This window comes from Malus sylvestris, chromosome 4 (assembly GCF_916048215.2).
Source record: "Malus sylvestris chromosome 4, drMalSylv7.2, whole genome shotgun sequence".
Classification (NCBI taxonomy): Eukaryota; Viridiplantae; Streptophyta; class Magnoliopsida; order Rosales; family Rosaceae; genus Malus; species Malus sylvestris.
This window is the reverse complement of record NC_062263.1, coordinates 24,451,749-24,473,617: the sequence shown is the minus strand read 5'-3', so window position 1 is coordinate 24,473,617 and position 21,869 is coordinate 24,451,749. Positions and strand designations below refer to the sequence as shown.

Below are 21,869 nucleotides of genomic sequence, written 5' to 3'. Positions count from 1 at the left end.
TCTCCAGTAGAATAAATACAGTTCTATCTAACGTCTACCTAAATTTGTATCCAAAAAACTAACCTCTACCTACTTCTATCTAAAATTACTAAAGGATTTTTCAGTGTACTATGGGATCTTTTATATTTCGAGAGTTAAAAATAAAATAACCGACATCTAATGACTAAAACTTTAAAATATAAAGTATTTCGAAATACGATAGAATCTTGGTATTTAGAAACTCTACTTACAAGACATTCATTTGGTCCCTTCTCCACCAAAGATACGAATTAAGAACAATCCGATCTGGCAATTAATCGGTGGTTTACTCGGTTGATTCCACAAGCAATGGGGCCCAGTAGAGCTCAACCGTGGCTTTGTACTCCTTAATTTAATCATACTGATTAAACAAAGATTAGTTGGTTTAATCAGAATTATAATATTTGGCTATGAAACAAGGAAACATAAGAAGCTAAGGATTCTGACAGCAGAAGATTCTACTTCTTTGTTTATCGATTTCAAAGTTTGTGAAATACATGCAATGGAAATGTTATCTTATTTGGACTTTGGCTAGTAGTATGTATTCTTCTGCAATAATATGTTATGTTTTCAGTTGAATCGTGTTTGAATACGTGTTCGTGATCAACGGTTCAATAAGGGTGCGTTTGGTACGTGGGACGAGACGGGACGGAACGGAACGAGGCGTTCCGTCCCGCGTTTGGTGAGCCAAAAATGGGTGGAACGGGCTGTTCCACGGGACAGATTTTGGGTGTTTTTGCGTTCCACCTCCCCCCTGGAACGGGTTTGTTCCACATTTGTGGAACACAATGTTTTACCATTTTAAGACAAATATACCCCATGTCTTTTTCAAAAATTACACATTCGTTCCGTCTCGTCCCGTCCCGTCTGCGTACCAAACGCACCCTAACATATTACGTCAAGGTTTTCATGAGGGTAAGGGCGGAGCCAAGAATTTTTTTATGGGTAGGCTGGCTAAAATAATTACCATAAAGTAAAATAATTTTTTTCTTACCTACATAAAATTATATTATAATACATGAATATAAAACTTTAAAATATGAAATAATAATCCAAACTAACAAAACAAGTAATGTTGCAGTCCTATTAGATTATGAATGTAATTGTGTAAATCCTATTAGATCTAGGGATATCTTTTATATTCCTATTAGGAGTTGATTACCTATTAAATGTTGTAATCCTAAAGGGAAATGTTTTTACATATTAAATGTTGTAATCCTAAAGGGAAATGTTTTTACATATTCTACTACTATAAATAAATGCACAATGTGATGGAATAGAACACACCCACAATTACACATCTCTCTCTTCTTTCTATGCCGCACCTTCTCTCTATATGGCCTCCATAATTGTTCAGTAAATTATGCCTACAACACATTATCAGCATGCTCTTGACGCTGCGTTAAAGAGAGTTTGATCTTCAATCAGGGTAGTATTATGTTTTAATAATTCTTTTTATGATTAATTTACTATTTTATTGAATTGCTCTACGTGCTATTGATTTAATTAAATTATTCTTTGTTGAACGTGATACAATGCATTGGAGATGCAATTCCGGCTTTCCGAGAATGAACTTCTACAAATTCAAAGGCTTTTATTGTTTTCTGCCAATTAGGTACGCTTAAAATAAAGTAAGATATTTGAAACGACCTTGAATCATGAAAACATTCCCCATGATGAATGAACCCCTACATTTATATTTACCTTCCGATATATATATATATATATTGTATATGTTTCATATATTTGTCAATATATATATACGTTTCACGCATTACACAATTTATGCTATGTGGAATTTGTTAGTCAAAGAATCAAAATAAAATAGAAGCATAATTTGTTTGGGTTCTAAAAACCCTAGAAATCTGAAAAAAGAAAGAAAGAAAAAGGTAAATTTGTCGAGCTGCGTCAAGCTGGCCTGAAGCCAAGCCAAGCGGCGCACCCAAAACCCACTGGACTTCGTTGTGCATTGCACCCAAAATCCACACGTTGGGCTTCTGTCTTCTGATAGGCTAGCAGAACTCGTCTCGCTCTAATTTAGGCTGGGCTTCCTTTTGTTTTGGCCCGTATACCAGCTCACCTTGGGTTACACAGCCAGCAGCCTAATGCTGCTGGGCTACCCCTTTTTCTCGGCCCATCCTTGCTGCAAGCCTGCAGTTTGCATGTCCTATTGGGCTGCCGTTTTGCAACCTTACCTGAGCCCAGCCCATAGCCTAATGCTGCATGGCCTTGCCTAAAGCAGCGGCCAACAATGTCAATGCTGGGCTGCCTTTGTTTCTTGACCCAAAACCAATTTTTCGCCTTTTTTTTTCCAGCCAGCACCATAATTTTTTTTATTTTTGGTTCCCGATTTCATGGCCCTAACCAATTTTTTGGGCTTTTTCCTTTTGAATGGCTCGCATCCATTTAGCCCAAAATATGGCCTGAAACTCTGTATTATTTTGCTTCCACGATTGATCTCGAATGGTCTCGATCTATTGAATTAATTAAAAATGACTTGCAGTCCATTAATTTGATAATGAATTCAAAATTATTGACCTGAAGATCACTTTTGGACATTAACGATTCAATAATTTATATTTATACTTTGAATCGTTGACATACTTTCATAGTAACGAAACTCTCACACTTGAGTTCTTGAAGAAACTCAAATCGACTAAACTTAGTTGTATATTGCATTCTATGTTCTTGCAGGAACCTCTCTTTTATGAACTAAACGTTCATAAACTAAATTGAACCTGTAACTTCAAATTTAGTGCCTTTGAAGCCTGAAGTTTTCATAAAATAATACATGCATGAAAACCCAACGTTTTTCATGAAAACCATGTATTAGAACTCGAATGTTCTAACTTTGATGCTTATGGATGATTCATTCCCATAACACCAATCACAATCTTGTTCCCTTCAAATTCAATGGATTGTCGAACTGTCACAAGTTTGATTTCCCTTATTTGGATGTCTAACGTAAACCACTCTATGTGGGGTACAAGACGTGAATCTCCTATTGACTATCAAGAAGATGAGAAACCATTGTAGCCAACTATGGCATGGAAGAGCTGAATAAGCCTCTGCCATGATCTTCATTCAAAGACTTATACCCGAAGCATAACAAACGAAAATACCTCCGGAACGAGGATTCCATGGCTCTTTGGCTTGCTTCTACGGACTGGTTAATCATGAAAGACATTGCCTGAAGCACACCATGATTACATCCATGAATGAGTACAATTCTGAAGTTTATAAATCCGATTGAATTTTGACTGGAGAATACTTTTCTATTCCTTCCATGTTTCTAACTCGTTCTTAAAGCAATAGTGTAGAAAGCGGAAGTTTACCAAATTCTTAGATCTGATTACTACCACAAACATATGGTAGACTTAGGGCCTGCCTAGGTGTGGCATCATGCCCGAAGCGTGATCCTTGGCACCTAAGACCTAAAACTTCAAGAATAAGGGATAGTATTCCCAAACCTTAACCCTGCAGAATCTACTTCCATCTTGATGGAATAGATCATTGGTTATGCACCTGTTCGTACCCCTACCAATGTTGTTGAGGAGTACCATTCTAGTAGTCAATATGTGAGACTAATTTTGCTTCACTAAACACCGTTGGAAGAGCAGGATTTTGACATGGATGGCCTTGTTGGCCGAATCCCCTTAGTAAACCATTTACTTTGTGAACATTTTTCCATGTTCTTGGATTCACGTTTGGTGTAGGGATGAGCAACGGTTATGGCGGACGGATAACTACGGTTATTTACCCATAACCGTTTATATTCATACTTGTATAACCATTTACCCGTTGAGTAATTACATAAACGGTTATATCCATAACCATAACCGTTTATAAACGGTTATCCATACCCATAACCGTGTACCCATTTAACCATAACCATTTACCCATTTTTGAACTCGTTTATCTTTTTTTTTTTACCCATTTACCCATTTTTTCACCCGTTTGCATATTTTTTAACAACTTGAAAATTACAAAATAAAAATTTGTTATAATTTTCGTTTTTTGACAATTAAACACTGTTATAAGTACATTTTAGCATGCATTTTCCTATTTTAATCATTAAGTCCTCATACAATTCCAATAATTGAAATAATAGTTTACGAACGATATTTTTCTATTACACCCAAGCAAGTCTTTAATTATAATCCATATGATTACAAAGTAAAGCTTCTAAAATATTCCGAAACTAAACACTTTCGAACACATTCAATCACAAAGTAGTCATTATCTGTATATTTTAGTGCAACTGCAGGTTGTGAAAAATCTAAATTTAATGGATTAAACTAAAAATCAGCCAACACTTTCATTTTCCATTATGCAAATTGAATTAATTCAGAGATGAGAGTAAAAACCAACCAACACGTTCCTTTTCCATTATGCAAAATTGCAACTTATGCAGATAATTGAATTTTACATATATTAAATTAAATAGGTAAATGAATACCCGTTATAACCGCAAGTAATACCCATAACCGATGGATACCTGTTATTATCGCGGATAATACCCATAACCACCCATTTAAATTTCATGGATAAACGGTTATACTCATAACCTTTTATTCGTCTAAACGGTTACCCATAACCGTAACCGTTAACTTTAAATGGGCGGGTAAGCACGGTTACCCAAACCTATGGGTATTTTGCCAATCCCTAGTTTGGTGTATGCTTTACTTATGGATAATCTTATTGATATTGTCCTCGAATATGAGTTAATTGAATCATGTTTCTTGTATACATGTGACCAATTCAATTAAACACGTGATTAGGTAGGAATGTGGGAAAGTTAGTTGTTTGGATGAATGCGTACTATGCACACTAACTTTACACCTAAATCACATCTCTAACAACGACTTCAGGTCTATCTAACCTGATTAAGAGCGTTGGCACGTTCCTCGTTGTATGAATGATATTGCATTGCCATTTAAGGGACCTTAAATTCTCCCTGTCGTTGAGTTTTTAAGGATATTCGAAATGATAATGATCATAAATGAAACCACTGAAGAAAATAGAGTGAATATCTTTGCACCACCTCAAAAAATGAGCCTGAAGCTTTGATTTGGGGCTAATGGGTTGTCTCCCAACTAGAAACACACCACATATAATCAACCTGGGGCCTGGTGATTGAGTAGTTTTACTTGCTTTGGCACGACTCTTTTTTGGGACTTAGGTCGACCAATGATGCTATGATGCATCTCCTTACCCGAAGTAAGGATCTTGTGCCTACAAGCACACTTTTCCAAGCCTGCTTATTAGGGAAATTGATTTTCTATATCATTTCTCGTAAAGATACGAAATCACCCTTTTTCATAGTGTATTCAAGAGAATATATATGGACTAATCCAACCAAAATGCGGACCATATAAATACTTATGGTTTTGGTTGATGAATCGACAGACATGGTTAGGAGTTCTTGCTGAGCATATTCGAAGTACTTGCTGTTTTTCATCCATGTTAAGTCCCAACGACGATCCATAAAGATTATGCCGCATGTATCAACCCGACCAAACCTTGATACATTAACAAAGTCAACACCAAGACATATTGCATCTACATCTACCTTAGCAAAGCATGAGCAGATTGAAGTCATGCACGCTGATCCCAGACAACTTTGCCGACCTCTACACAACGTCACTGCCGAAGTTAACCTTCCAGAAGCTTGTTCGAGGAATTGGTATGCCTAACTATTCATATGCAATGCTTGTAGTTCTCATTTGGAAGTTATGTCAAACTCAGGGGGACTATCCAGAAGTATACTCACTTGATCTTAATGTACTCTTTTTCCCTATGATTAGGAGCATTTTTCTCACTGGGTTTTTGCTACCTAACTAGGTTTTAACGAGGCACCAATTCTAGACTGATCATACCCTTATGAACTCTTCTACTTGCGTCCAAAAGACGTATAGTTTTGAATTAATGCAACTTCTCACTTTTCTCCTTAGTCTATAGGTTTTTCTCTCACCTTGGGTTATACCATAACGAGGTTTTGTGAGTTTTACCCTTTTATGTATTCTTCCGTTGATATGAGACTCGTATTTGCTCATTGTGTCGACGACTACATCAACTGTACTTGCTTCATCACTGAAGACCTGATACGCCATTTACTTAAGTATTTACACACTCAAGGGGGAGTGTTACAGTCCTATTACATTAGGAATGTGATTGTGTAAATCCTAGAATATCTTGTAATATCTCTTATCTCTTATATTCCTATTAGGAGTTGATTACCTATTAAATGTTGTAATCCTAAAGGAAAAGTTTTGCCTATCCTACTACTATAAATAAAGACACAATGGGGTGGAATAAAACACACCTCACAACTACACACCTCTCTCTTCTCTCTACTATTGCCGCACCTTTCTCTCTCTATGGCATCCACAATTGTTCAGTAAATTACGCCGGAATCGCATCTCCAATGCGTTATATCACATTCAACAAAGAAAAATTAAATTGAATCAATAGCATGTAGATCAATTCCATAAAAGAGTAAATTAATCATAAAAAGAATGATTAAAACGTAATACTCTCCTGATTGAAGATCAAACTCTCTTTAGCGCATCGTCAATAAAATGCTAATAAAGTGTTGTAGGCATAATTTATTGAACAATTATGGAGGCCATAGAGAGAGAGAAAGGTGCGGCAATAATAGAGAGAAGAGAGAGATGTGTAATTGTGCGTGTGTTCTATTCCACCCCATTGTGCCTTTATTTATAGTAATAGGATAGGTAAAAATATTTCCCTTTAGGATTACAACATTTAATAGGTAATCAACTCCTAATAGGAATATAAGAGATATTCCTAGATACACTAGAATTTACACAATCACATTCCAAATATATGAGGAGTTATTGTTGAGCATGTTCGAAGTACTTGCTGTGTTTTTCATCCATTGTTGAGGCCTAACGACGATCCATGAAGACTATGCCGCATGTATCAACCTGACCAAGCCATGATACATCAACAAAGTCAACACCAAGATATATTGCGTCCACATCTACATCAGCAAAGCATCAGGAGATTGAAGTCATGCAAGCCGATCCCAGACAACCTTGCCGACCTTTACACGACGTCACCGCCGAAGTCAACCTTCCAGAAGCTTGTCTGAGGAATTGGTATGCCTAAATATTCATATGCAATGCTTGTAGTTCTCATTTGGAAGTTATGTCAAACTCAGGGGGAGTATCTAGAAGTATACTCACTTGATCTTAATGTGATATTTTTCCCTACGATTAGGAGCATTTTTTCCACTGAGTTTTTGTTACCTAACTAGGTTTTAACTAGGCACCCATCCTGGGTTGATCATACCCTTGTGAGCTCTTCTACTTGCGTTTAAAAGACGTATAGTTTTGACTTAATGCAACTTCTCACTTTTCTTCTTAGCCTATGAGTTTTTTCTCCAAACTTGGGTTTTACCATAGCGAAGTTTTGTGAGTTTTACTTTTTATGCATTCTTCCGTTGATTTGAGACTCGCATTCGCTCATTGTGCCAACGACTTCATCAATTGTACTTGCTTCATCATTGAATACCTGATGCTCCATTTACTTGAGTATTTACACACTCAAGGGGGAGCCTTGTAGTCCTATTCGATTAGAAATGTGATTGTGTAAATCCTAGTAGATATAGGGATATTTCTTATATTCCTATTAGGAGTTGATTACCTATTAAATGTTGTAATCCTAAAGGGAAAGATTTTTACCTATCCTACTACTATAAATAAAGGCACAATGGGGTGGAATAGAACACACCCACAATTAAACATCTCTCTCTTCTTCTCTCTATGCTGCACCTTCTCTCTCTCTATGACATTCATAATTGTTCAGTAAATTATGTCTACAACAAGTAATATAATTTCATTTTTTTCTTAAAAAGTCTTGCATTAATTACATATTAAGTTATATTTTTTATTAGAATTGGGTGGGGTATATATAAGTATAATAGGTTAAAGTAGGTTAATTACATAAGCTATTAGCAAGAGTTCAAACTAAAGCTTCTTAAGCTACAGCCAGTGGCGGATCCACAGTGGGGTCAATGGGGTCGCACGACCCCTTGGAAGCCATGGAAACAACCTTAGAGACCCCTTGGAGCTGCTGGTGAGACCCCTTGGCTGCACACCAAGTGTTCGACGAAAGGTCTGAAAGAACTCCTCGGCTGGGGTGGTTGAAGACGAACTGCGCTGGGAGCATTGAAGTATGGACGCCTGACATTGAAGTATTGAAGTATGGCTGGGGTGGTTGCAGTCGATCGCACTGACAGAGAGAGAGGCAGCCGAACTAAACGAGCATTCCAAAAATGGTGCAGCGGCTCACGTACCGGAAGCGTCACAGCTACGCCACCAAGTCCAACCAGCACCGCATCGTCAAAACTCCCGGGGGGAAATTGATCTATCAGACCACCAAGAAGAGAGCCAGCGGTCCCAAATGCCCTGTTACTGGCAAGAGAATCCAAGGGATTCCTCACTTGAGACCTGCTGAGTACAAGAGGTCTAGATTATCTAGGAATCGCAGGACTGTGAACCGGGCCTATGGTGGTGTATTGTCTGGAGGTGCAGTTAGGGAGAGGATCATTCGAGCTTTCTTGGTCGAAGAACAAAAAATTGTGAAGAAGGTTTTGAAGATTCAAAAGGCTAAGGAAAGGCAGGCGGAGAAAGGAGCCAAACATTGATAGTCGTTTGAATGAATTATAAGAAATGGTTGAGCGAGATTTTGTCGTTAGGTTTTGTTGATTGATGAATTTGGATCTGAGATTGGGATGCTTTTATTGTAATGTGCTGCTCGGTTACTCGGTTAATTTCGTTTCAATGATAACTGATTCCCTGTTTCTTCCTTTGTGATAAAAAAAAAAAGAAGATAGAGTAACTTTCCTCATCATTCTCTCAGCTTGTAGTCATGCTGGTTTAGTCAAAGAAGGGCGCCATTATTCTAGTTCAATGCGTGATTCTTATGGTATTAGCCCCGATGAAGAACATTATGCTCGCATGATTGATCTGTTGTGTCGGTGCCGGGAGTTCACAGAAGCCAAGGACTTGATTGAACCTCAGACGCGAACCTCAAATGCCGTTTCTGTTAAAAAAAAATTGCGCGCTGCGCGCTATCCTTATTGACCCCCCAAACATTATTTTCTGGATCCGCCACTGGCTACAGCCCACCTTGGTTGTGGGTGTACCTCTGCTAGTGCATGTGGGCAATTTTTAACCGTCGATAGAATGCAAGCTATATATAACCAATTATCATAAATAATAAATCTTTTTTTTTAGTATATCCATATATTTACACTAAGGGGAGGGGGAGTTCAGCTAGGCCACATAATGTGCAGTATAATTTAGTATCAAATTCGCCATCCATGAGATTCAAACCTAAAACCTTTCACTTCCAGGTGAAGAGGAATACTACCAAAAACACAAACATGTGCTGGGTGCACCCCAGTCTCTTGAAGCATGTTGGTTTTGTGCTAATTCACAATCCAGTTTGTACTGGGTTTGAGACTGGATGCCAATCCAATCCAATTAAGAGATTTTTTTTCTTAGAATAAGAAAAAGACTTTAATTGAATTATATTCCCCAGTTTTATTTTTGTGGTGTTGTTTCTCAATACATGATCGATTCAGAAGTCATCAACTGTTCACCTCAGCTACCATTGGAAGTGTAACATATTATATCAATAATTTTTCTTGTGGACGATTACTGACCGTTAATGGGATGCGGGCTAGGCATAATTAATCATCAGAAATCGTCAACGCACATATGTTCTTATCAGAATAAGGAGAGGGATAGGTAGAGAGAGACCTAGGGCGGTCGCACTGGTGAGGCTGCCACCTGCAGTTCTGATAGCACAAGTATTTCCTCCCAAACTTATCACAAGCCAATTGGTCTGACGCATTGTTTCTCCTTTTACAGAGATAAGACTGGTTATCAAAAACTTCCCTGAAAACAAATTGCATCTGCTACTTCTTGGCAATTTAGGTTTTCCCCAGTTGCTGCTGCTGAAGTTTCCAATGTGGTCGTTTATATCACAATAATCTTGATACAACAATTACAGTCCACCATCTAGGGTTAGATAAACAGCTGCAACTAGTAGAGTTGCCAAGGATTGCAATGAGGGAATGCAAACTGCTTCTGATTCCCCATGTTGTTGTGGGAACAAGAACAATTTTGTGCTTTTTGGCCATTTCATTCATTGCAAATATTCTTGCTAGCTATTTGGTGCATGTGGGAGGACTGAAGAGTCTGTCGTTTCTCCCTTTTGAAGCTTTGTGATGAGAGTGGTGGGTGAGAAACAATTTTCATGGTTTAATTTAATTTTTTTTTTCTAGTTCAGAATTAGGAGTTTGTGGAATTGCATTTCCTTGGTGGTTTTCTGAAAATAATACTTTTGAATTGGTTTGACCTGGTCTGGTATGACAGTTGAGTCAAAGAGTAACTTGATATTATGGTTTGGAGTAAAATAATGGTCGTTAGTGGATAACTGAAAATATAGATTTTCAACAATATTTATGAAAATTACTTGCTTCACAATTATTTTTAGATTACTTAGATGACAATTAATTTTGTTTGGTGGTTTGGCTTAGACTATATTAGTTTAATTAAAGGGAAATGTTATTAGTACTCCAAAAATCTCATTCTACACTCCTCACAATTGTATTTTTCTTTCTAAATATAGAAAGTTTGGAGTGTAGAATGAGAATTTTGGAGTGCCAATAACAATTCCGTAATTAAATTAGACTAATATTCTGAAGATTGTTTGGTAAACTTGTAAATTATGGGATCAGACTTATTAAATTTGCATAATTGTCCAACAATTGAATCTTACAAACAGTGGCAGTTCCATTATTTTCTCCACCTACTAATTTGTTGTTGTCGTGACCAAGGAAGAAAATATCGGTGATATCGGAAATATCGGTAGTCCGAAAACACGGAAATATCGATGGAAATATCGGTAAAATATCGATATCGATAAAAATTACATGGAAACCACGGAAATTGTAAGAAAAACTTGGAAATTTGTATTGAAACTTTGTAGGATGTTTATTTAGTCAATTATCTATTAGTTTATCACAAAAAATTGGAAGGAAATGCATTGCATGATGGATTTAACATTATCAAGTTGATTATATAGCGATCTGACAAATATTATGAGTGTAGAAAATATGTAGTAATTAATGAAAGAAGTCTAAACACACCATAATCATTTATATATAATGAATTAGTACAATATTTTACACTTTAGTACCACATAGAGTTCCTATGAGGTTCAAATTTGTCACTATCTTCATCATCTCTATGTGTAGAATGAGTGTATTGTGAAGAGTAGTTATCAAATGATAAATCCCCAAAATAGTTTTGCATGTAATTGTTAATATGCCACCCATATGGATCCGAGATTGGTTGAGGTTGTCCATAAGAAAAATCATTTGAAGATTGAGGCTGGGATTGATTCCATGAGTCGCTCGATTCCATCCCAACAGGAATGGGATATGAAGGGTAGGGAAATGGTTGGTTATGAGTATAACCATAGTTACTACTTCCTAATCCAAAAGAGTCTGAAGTTCTAGATAACGAGTCATCTTCTTGACTTGACAAAATCCCTTTGCCTCTTTCTCTGCGAGTATAGTCCTTCCCTATGGCACCAATTCCTGGTCCTGCCCGCCTACTGCCATGGTCATCATCTTGTGTTGCATGCGTGAAGTTTGCCTCACCAGTGAAGGGGCTCATATATCCGGGATGTGGTGGTCCATAATAGTTTCCATATCCACCACCACTACCTCCAGCTCCACTACCTCCAGCTCCACTATTTCCTTCATTATTCCCACCTCCTGTGGTAGGTGAGTCTCCTGATCTTGTACTAGAGCTATCATTAGTATCAGCACGATGTTGTGGTTGTGTAGGATTGGAAAAAGGTGGAATTCCAGTGTTGCTTGGCATTGGGTGCAAAAGTTCTTCGACAGAGTCAGCGCTGCTAGATCCCACCTCCTCCTCTAATACTCTTTCTACATTTATCCCTTCATTACGTGCTTCTTCAGCAACTCTGGGAGCTGGGTTGCCTTCATCATCATCTAAATGAAGAGGTCTAATCCATTGAAAAAGTTGGTTACCCTCCGTATCATCATCTTCACCAACAATATCAAACACATCTAGTGGGTCACCACGGTCGACATGATCGATTTCTGCTTCCTTATCTCGAATTTGAAGCTTCATGTTGTAGTAGCAATAAACTAATTTTTCCAAGCTACTATGAGCCAACTTATTTCTTTGCTTTGTATGGATGAGTGCAAATGTGCTCCAATTTCTTTCACAAGCTGATGAGGAAGCTGTTTGTGATAATACTTTTATTGCTAACTTTCTCACAGTTGGTGCATCGGTCCCATACATGATCCACCATTCAGCTACAATGAAAAATAATGTTGATAAGCCTAATAACTCCAACAAATTCTATTATAAACTTATAGTGAAATATGTTTATACTCACTAGGAGACATATTTGTTCGAGCAGCAACTGATGTTGGTTCTCCAAATGTTCTTCTTGCATCTTTAAACCATGTTAGCTGAATACAATAAATTGTGTTAGTTTAATCCAACAAAGTAATTATTATAATTTAAGTAATTGTGTACCTCATTTCCAAATTGGCCAACTGCTGGTGATGCAGGGTCTAATTTAGAGTATACATTATGTACAGCACGTATAAGGGTACCATCATCTCCAACACCGGGTCTGTATTGGTATCGGGGATTCAAATAATATGCTGTTCAAAGAAACACATACTCTAATAAGATAAATAATACTTATGCAACTAAATAAATGAATTGCAAATTATGACATAATTTATACCTGCTGCATGCAAATCGTGGTATAATGTTTTATACCATCGGTCTTCAATTATTTTTACGACCCACCTTGCACCATGTTTTCTTTCCAATTCATCCTTCACTACACGCATCAACTCATATACAGCCCCCATAGTAGGATACACTTCTGTGTCAACGATCCGTAAAACTTTGTAAAGAGGTTCAAACACTTGACACACATGTTCTGTTTGACTCCAAAAAGCATGATCAAGCACTATACTTTCCACCAAACGACCTGTATTTGAGCGGCTAAAATTGTGGTTGGCCCAATCATCACTGGTGAATAGTTGCTTCAACCCTGCTTTCTTCTTGAGTAGGCTGTTTAATGCAATATAGTTGGTGGCGAATCGAGTGGTAGCTGGACGAATAATTTCTCCTCTGCAAAATTCACGCATCTTTGCCAACAACCAACCGTGATTGTAAATATAATTAGTGATCGTTCTAGCTCTTTTGACCACAGTAGCAACATTCTCTCTCTTCCCCATTGCCTCAAACATAAGATCAATACAATGTGCTGCACATGATGTCCAAAACACATTATGATGCTTCATTAACTTTTTTCCAGCTTTGACAAATGCAGAACCGTTGTCGGTCACGACTTGGACAACATTATGCTCTCCCACCTCCATGATTACATCCCTCAATAATTTGTAAATATACTTGTAATTCTTTATATGGTCTGAAGCATCAACAGACTTCAGAAAAATTGTCTTGCCCTTGGAGTATACCATGAAGTTGATGATAGATAATCTGGTCGGGCCGGTCCATCCGTCACACATGATTGTGCAACCATTAGTTTCCCACTTTGACCTCAACTTGTTAACATACTCGCCAATGTCTTTATACTCCATATCCAAATATTTGTTTCTTATCTCATAGGGAGTGGGAGGTTGTACTCCAACACCGGCCTGTTGACATCCCACTACCATATTTTTGAAATGATGTGATGAAGCCTTCGCAGCAGGGACATTTTCATAGATAAAGAACTTGCTAATTAGACGCCCCATTCCCTCCTTCACATTACCTCCCTTGAAATAACTCCAAACACTCTTTTGACGTGCGTTGGATGACTTATATAAACTTGGGGCTATTGGTGGTGTTGGTTGTGATTCTCTAAGACTGCCTCCCCGTCTCATTTGTGCACCACCACTTGTCCCGGAACCTTGTCCCCTATTAGGAATTTTATGAAGGTGTTCTCTTTCCCATGCTGACTGTTTGGAGGCACGTAATGCTTGTTTCAAACTGCGTCGTTCTTCAGGTCCCATGTCATCATCACATTCGTCCTCATCGTCATCCTCATCACTGTCAACCGCTTGGCCATAGACTTCTCCCCGTAGCCCAGCTCGAATATTTTCCATTCCTTGTGTCATCTTTTCCTTCTGCTGTTTTTTATTTTTTAATAATGTGCTGATGAATGCCTTCACTTCTGGGGGGACATTATCGCATCGTTGGACATTTTTTGATGGATCTAATCCACTAAGATGATACTTCAGTCGTGTCACTCCGCCACTCTTCATTACCCGACCACAATATTTGCAAATTGTGCCATGTTTGTTTCCGTCTATTGGGTCTCCATGTTCCCAAGCTGGATCACGTTTACTTGACATCTTAAACGTACCTATATTTATTTTTCATTAAAATTAGACAATTATTTTTTGATAAAAATAAGAGAACCTAAATAATAAAGTTATTCTACAGAAGAATTAAATACAAAGTAAAGAAAATGATTGTAAAAAGTTAAGTAATTATACAAATAATATGGAATAATAAAACCTAATATTAATGAATAATAATCCAATTTGATAATAATTCAATTTAATGAATAATAATCCAATTTGATAAAAAAAATCCTAATATAAAACATGGTGATGAATAATAATCCAATTTGATAATAATCCAATTTAATGAATAATCCACCAATTTGATAAAAAAATTATCCTAAATTAAAACATGGTGATGAATCATAATCCAATTTGATAATAATCCAATTTAATGAATAATCCACCAATTTGATAAAAAAATTATCCTAAATTAAAACATGGTGATGAATAATAATCCAATTTGATAATAATAATCCAATTTGATAATAATCCAATTTAATGAATAATCCACCAATTTGATAAAAAAATTATCCTAAATTAAAACATGGTGATGAATCATAATCCAATTTGATAATAATAATCCAATTTGATAATAATCCAATTTAATGAATAATCCACCAATTTGATAAAAAAATTATCCTAAATTAAAACATGGTGATGAATAATAATCCAATTTGATAATAATAATCCAATTTGATAATAATAATCCAATTTGATAATAATCCAATTTAATGAATAATCCACCAATTTGATAAAAAAATTATCCTAATATAAAAGAATAATAATCCAATTTGATAATAAAAAAACCTAATATAAAAGAATAATAATCCAATTTGATAATAAAAAAATCTAATATTAAAGAATAATAATCCAATTTGATAATAAAAAAACCTAATATTAATGAATAATAATCCAATTTGATAATGAAGATGGTAAGGGAAATAAAATAATAAATAATATTAAACATATTAAAATTATCCTAGGGAATAATTATACAACATTACTTAATTACTTAAAACAATTAATATTAACATTACTTAATTACTTACAAAAATTAACATGCAAGTATTAATTACTTAAAAAGATTCACATACGAGTCCACACAAATTTATTTGTTGTTGTATAAATTACAATAATATAAATTTAAGTTTGTAAACTTACCTTAAATATTGAAGCCTTTGTGTTCAAGCTTTGGAATGGATCTGGAATGACTTTGAAAATGGTAAGGAAAATAAAATAATAAATAACATTAAACATATTAAAATTATCCTAGGGAATAATTATACAACATTACTTAATTACTTAAAACAATTAATATTAACATTACTTAATTACTTACAAAAATTAACATAATTAACATGCAAGTAATTACTTAAAAAAATTAACATACGATTGCACACAAATTTATTTGTTTTTGTATAAATTACAATAATATAAATTTAAGTTTGTAAACTTACCTTAAATATGGAAGCCTTTGTGTTGCTTGGCGTTGGAAAGGATCTGGAATGGTTTTGAAAATGGTATGGGAAGAAGAATGTAAGTTAAAATTCGGTGAATGCCTCTGATGATGAAAGAATGTAAGTATATAACAGACATTGACACTGTTTTACATGTGAAAGACATTGACACTGTTTTGCATATGAAAGACTGTCACACGCTTTCTTTATTAAAGCAGTAGTATTTGTTGTGCATGTTCTGAAATTGCAAAAAGTTCTTTGGATTATTGTATCAGAGAGGTAGACATAGGTTTGGAATGATTTGGTTTTCAATAATTTGGAGCATTGGATGCTTTTTTTTTCTAACATGCCATCACTCAGACAGTAAAAAAAGACTGAATAACTCACACTCCACCACACACACACTTCGAGACCCCCCCCACCACACCACACACGCACACCACACACGTACTACCCTATTCCCGAATCCTCTCAGTCTCTCTCGAATCCTCTCAGTCTCGATCTTTCATTTCCCACTCCACCACCCTATTCCCGAATCCTCTCAGTCTCTCTCTTCTCTCTTCTCTCTCTGAGGTCGGTCTGAGCCTTCGTTCTCACCGAGAAGTTCTCAGTCTTCTCCCTCCCTTCCCCCTTCTCCACTTCTTCCACACACACACACAGAGACATCATCACCGAGAAGTTCTCAGTCCTCGTCCGTGTCTCCGTGTCTCCGTGTCTCCTTGTCTCCCTCTGCTCCTCCCATCTCACCCGCCCTAAACCCAGCCGTCGACACCACTCCTTAACCGTCCGTGTCTCCGTGTCTCCCTGTCTCCCTCTGTCTCCGTAGTCCAAGCCGTCGACACCACTGAGGACCACGAACTTGTCCCAGCCGTCTTGGATTCGTGAGGATTTTAGGGATGTTGCAATTTTTCTGCATGTTGCACACCTTTGTTACTTTAAATTTTTGTAAAGATTTCAATTTTTGTAAAGATTTCAATTTTTCTGCATGTTGCACACCTTTGTTGTACTGAAATTGATTTTAGGGATTTAGGAATTAGGGTTCTATTTTTGTACAGATTGCGATTTATCTGCATGTTGCTTGATTTTTGTACTGAAATAGATTTTAGGGATTTAGGAATTAGGGATTCAGTTCAGTTGCTTTGAATCCGAATTTGGGGATTTAGGGATCGGTTCATTTGCTTTGATTTTTGTACTCAAATCGTTCTTCTCGGCTTGTAAACATGTTGATTTTTGTAATGAAATCGTTCTTGTCGGAATCCTGTATTGTAGATTCAGTTCATTAGGCTGGAAATTAGCATTTGGGGATTTAGGGTTTCAGATTATTTGCTCCGGCCGTGTTCTCCGACGAGTCCATACCAAATATCGCGATAGTTTCGAAAATATCGCGATATTATCGATAATATCGATAATATCGCGATATTATGCCGAAAACTAGTTGGATAGTTACTAAAATATCGGGGTCCCCAAAAAACGATAATATCGGCGATATTTCGCCGATATTATCGATATTTTCTACTGTGGTCGTGACTATGGGTTTGGGCTGATGGGCTGATGGCACAACCCCCCCCCCCCCTTTTTTCTTAGGAAAACTAATGAAAAGGGCTTGAAAACTTTGAGTTTTAATGATAAGGACAAAATAAAGGGTAAAGTGAATAGTATCAGGATTGACTTTTTAGTGTAAAAATGTGGTTTTTCGTTAAAGTGAACAGTACCGGGTGCTTTTCGTTAAAGTTCCCTTTTTTCTTCAGCTAAACACCTTCATTGTGCATGTATATCCAATCTCAACCCAAATTCTCAACATATTTGTGCTTTCTTGTTGCCTATCTTGCTCCTACTTGCTTTGTACGTCCTAAAAAGCGAAGGCTTTGCCTAAACTAAAGGGCAAACATAAAAAGAAAAAGTAAGATGATCATATACCCAGTCTCCAGGACACTAATATTTGTAGAGCAAAAAATAAATAAGAGAATTATGGATACGACACGTGGATTTTTGGGTGAAAATAATAAAATTACCCTTAAGGCACACCGGGATTTCCACGCGCAAGCAGCGGACAATAACAGCTCAATCAAGGTCAAAAGTAATCAAAATATGTATTTATTCAAAACTTATTTCATCAATCCTCATCAAATCCTTCCTACAAGGTAACCCCTACTCATTCTTTTCAAATTAGGATAAATTACCAAAATTAATTGATTAATTTTCTAATTAATTTCCTAATTGATTGCAAGATATTATTTTGACATAATATCCTGCAATTAGAGCCAAAAACCACCATAGGTGGCCGGACCCCTTTTCTCTAAATAGGGGCCGGCCACACCCCTATATATAGCTCCCAATTTCTCCAAAAACCTACGTCCATTATTCTTCTAAAATTCTCTAAACACTTTTTCTCTCAAATTCTAACTTTGGCATCGAAGGTTCTTCGGCCAAAGCCCATCCATTCATCGTGGGTTCATAAGGCTCTTGGCCTTGACCTTAGGTGTTAATTGTTTTGCAGGTGCAATTTCGTCCAAGAAGAAGAAGGTGGAAATTTGCATCCACAAATTGGTGCTTTCATCGAGAGTCTTGATTCACACGCTTGAAGAAGACTCTTGCATTCAAAAGTTTCTAGTTTCTTGTTCATTTGTAGATTTTTCGTAGTTCCTAGATTTTTTTTATAAAATTCTTTGAATAAACGTAAAAGAAAAGTATGATGACTAGGAAATTCGAAAACCACGACGAACGGAACTTCCAACATTCAAGGATTTGGCCACGACGATCTATGAGGCTCAACACAATGACGGGTGGAGTGGCACCACCCCCACAGGGCACCACCGTGGTAGCCACCATGGTAGCAACCACGGCAGCGACCCTTGGCGAACCCATTGCCTACGGTGAGCTGGCCACCTCACAGTGCAAGTCTAGGCCTTTGTCACAAGGCAGCCAGACCAACGTAAGGCAGCCCACATTCAAGCCCACAGTGCTGCAATGGCAGCTAAAACCCATGCAGCTGAGGCCCAAGCAACTGCAACAATTAGAGCAGCTCAGACCTCACTGGCTTAAGGCCAGCACGAGCCCAGTGCGCTCCAATGCCAAGCACAAGACCAGCAGATCCAACCCGCTCTACTCCAAACCACGTGGGCCCAAGCCCAAGATGAGCTAGCTCGAGCTGCGACTCAGCACAAGCCTAACGCACACCCGAACAAAGCCCAAGCCATGCACCTACGTGTGCCGCATGCGGACCAACCCACTATCGTGGCCCAGCCGATTCCGGGGCTTCTCATTCAACCTAAACCGGTCCAAGACCGGTTCAACCATCCCAGCTTTATATTTCTGGGCCAACGATTGAACCAGGAGTATTTTCACCCTATTTATTTGCAGATTTGACATTTCCCAACTTAAATCTCGTGCCCGGAGCTAATTACACTTCCGTTACTCAATGAGACACATTTTGTCCAAGCTCTTCCAACCTAAATGGTGAATAACACTTGTCTTAACAGTCATAGAGTTGACGAGCGCCCTTGCATAACAGTCGACCTTGGTGAGTCAGCTCTTGCAACGCACCGAGATGCAACATGCCCCAAACGAGGTGTCCTGAAGTAGAACAAAGGCAGACGAAAAACCTCTCTAACAGCGTCTTGGCAGGCAGCCACTCGACTAGTCACCAATCGAGCTTTCTGGCAGTGTACACTCCCGATTAGGCCCCCGAGATAGCGTATACTCTCATATTAGTGCGCGAATGAGTGTGCATTCTTGGCTAGGCCCATGGATGAGCATACACTAACAGTTGGGACCACACTCCGATAATCAACATGAGCAATCTTCCAAACAAAGTGTTAATTTGCGACTAGATCTGCAAGGAGCATCATTCACCTCACATCGGAATAGGTAGCATGAAGGACAAAGAGAAGCAGTCACTCAATTCGACTCAAGTTCAACCGGCAGCCCGGGAGAAATTCGTTCACATGCTAGGCACATACCATATGCACTACAGTCGCAGTATAGACAAGCCGGAACACATGGAAGAGCAGCCTAGACCAGTAGGTCACAACCGGGGGTAGCCGGAAGCTCCGCTGCCTCACTAGAGGAAAATTCAAGAAGAAGTCAAGATGCTCCTAACTGAACGATTACACGATTTCCAATCCAATGAAGTTACTGATGAGGCACTTTGACGAGACATAACCAACATAAACGGATCACCTTTCATTGACAAGATCGAGTAGACGAGACCATCTCACATAGATTGTCGAATACAAAGATTACTTATGTTTCAAAAAATGCAGTAGCTCAGCCTAATAGTACGCCGGGGGTATACGAGTACCAGAAAGACACACAGCTCAACTACCAAGAATTGGGGGCAGGTCTTGTTCTTAACACTCCAGACGGTTCAATACTGAAGCAGCACATCACCAGTGGCTAAGCATCTCAAACCTAGTGGTCTAATCCTTTATACTGCGTACAACCTGGCCTAAGCCAGCCCCAGCTCTGCGCATACAGCCATGTCTACTTGCTTCATGGCCCCTGGCAACCCTCGATCTGTCACCATGGCTCATAACCGTGCCGATCTTGCACCACAGCACCCAGCCCTGCCGATCTTGCAATATGGCTCATAATCACGCCGACTAAGCTCATAACACTTTAAACTTCAAAGCATCTAACAATGGAGTAGAATACAAAGCCTTACTAGCAGCCTTTGCTGGCAAAAGACTTAACGGTGGAGAAGCTTGCAATCTATTCAGATTCTCAGCTGACCAAGCCTCATAAGAACACACGATGAAACATCTAAGGATTGTGCAATACTTGGAGAAGGTCCAGGAACAGCTTACTGTGCTTCATGCTTACAATCTTACACAGGTTCCACAAGCAGTTCAAAGTCTCAAGTAGATCACCAAACAAGACCTCGCAAGCTAAGGACTATTGCAATTGTCCAGCTTTTCTCAATTGCACTCACGACAACGACTTCCATGTTCTTCAGTGTGAGAGGGTAAACCAATCCCCCGACACCCATCTAGGTAAGTTCTCCAGTGCGAGAGGGTAAACCAATTCTCAGACATCCATATGGGTCTGCTCTCCAGTGCGAAAGTATAAACTAATTGCTCTCCAGTGCAAGAGGGTAAACTAATTCCTCGACACCCATATGGGTCTGCTATCCAATGCGAAATGATAAACTAATTGCTCTCTAGTGCGATAGGGTAAACAAATTCCCCGACACCCATATAAGTCTGCTCTCCAGTACGAGAGGATAAACTAATTTCTCTCCAGTGCGAAAGGGTACACTAATTCCTCGACACCCATTGAGGTCTGCTTTCCAGTGTGAGAAGATAAACTAATTGCTCTTAGTGCGAGAAGGTAAACCAATTCCCCGACACCCATATGGGTCTGCTCTCCAGTGCGAGAGGATAACCTAATTGTTCTCCAGCGCGAGAGGGTAAACTAATTCCTTGACAGCCATTTAGGTTTGCTCTTGAGCGTGAGAGGATAAACTAATTGTTTTTCAGTGCGAGAGGGTAAACCAATTTCCCGACACCCATATGTGTCTGCTCTTCAGTGCGAAAGGATAAACTAATTGCTCTCCAGTGCGATAGGGTAAACTAATTCCCTGACACCCATCTGGGTTTGCTCTCTAACGTGATAGGATAAACTAATTGCTCTCCAGTGCGTGAAGACCACATAACTCAAAAGATCAAATACTCGAAGTTCAGCAAAATAGCAAATGGTCAGGGGGCAGTAGCCATTTCGCACTCAATAGTTTGCTTATTCGACACTTCATCTTTAGCAGCTCCAATCTTGGCAGCTCCGTCCTTGATTGCTCCATTTACGGCAGCTGAGAAATCAAACTTAAGCAGTTTCCTCATTCTTGGTAGACAGCCGAGACGTGGCAGCCCAAACTATGGCCCATGCCACGCCACTTAATCAGCCCTTGGCTTTAGTCAAGTCGAGTAGCATAAGTTGTGGCCTTTGCC

General features: G+C 38.3%; 2 protein-coding genes across 3 annotated transcripts; one reads left to right on the top strand and one right to left on the bottom strand.

The window, feature by feature from the left end:
* Nucleotides 1–8,233: 8,233 nt before the first annotated feature.
* On the top strand, nt 8,234–8,876 carry LOC126619839 (60S ribosomal protein L34-like). The gene has a single exon (XM_050288250.1). The coding sequence runs from the start codon at nt 8,321–8,323 to the stop codon at nt 8,690–8,692; it is 372 nt and encodes a 123-aa protein (XP_050144207.1). The 5' UTR covers nt 8,234–8,320; the 3' UTR covers nt 8,693–8,876.
* A 2,306-nt stretch (nt 8,877–11,182) lies between these two features.
* Nucleotides 11,183–16,284, bottom strand: LOC126617800 (uncharacterized). 2 transcript variants are annotated; one of them, XM_050285858.1, is made up of 6 exons: nt 15,928–16,284; nt 15,632–15,681; nt 12,853–14,487; nt 12,636–12,766; nt 12,493–12,568; nt 11,183–12,409 (listed from the first exon to the last, which is right to left on the bottom strand). In XM_050285858.1, the coding sequence occupies exons 3-6, from the start codon at nt 14,474–14,476 to the stop codon at nt 11,250–11,252; spliced, it is 2,991 nt and encodes a 996-aa protein (XP_050141815.1). In that variant the 5' UTR covers nt 14,477–14,487; nt 15,632–15,681; nt 15,928–16,284; the 3' UTR covers nt 11,183–11,249. The 2 variants fall into 2 exon arrangements, with proteins under 2 accessions (XP_050141815.1, XP_050141816.1); XM_050285859.1 differs by having other exon boundaries at nt 15,632–15,672.
* Nucleotides 16,285–21,869: the final 5,585 nt, after the last annotated feature.

Bases quoted from the DNA above. Each gene is read 5' to 3' on its own strand.
- LOC126617800 (XM_050285858.1), bottom strand. From the start codon at position 14,476: ATGTCAAGTAAACGTGATCCAGCTTGGGAACATGGAGACCCAATAGAC. The intron at 12,767-12,852 runs GTATAAATTATG...TTCTTTGAACAG, and splicing joins CCACGATTTGCATGCAGCAG to CATATTATTTGAATCCCCGA. The intron at 12,410-12,492 runs GTGAGTATAAAC...TTTTCATTGTAG, and splicing joins TCGAACAAATATGTCTCCTA to CTGAATGGTGGATCATGTAT.
- LOC126619839 (XM_050288250.1), top strand. From the start codon at position 8,321: ATGGTGCAGCGGCTCACGTACCGGAAGCGTCACAGCTACGCCACCAAG.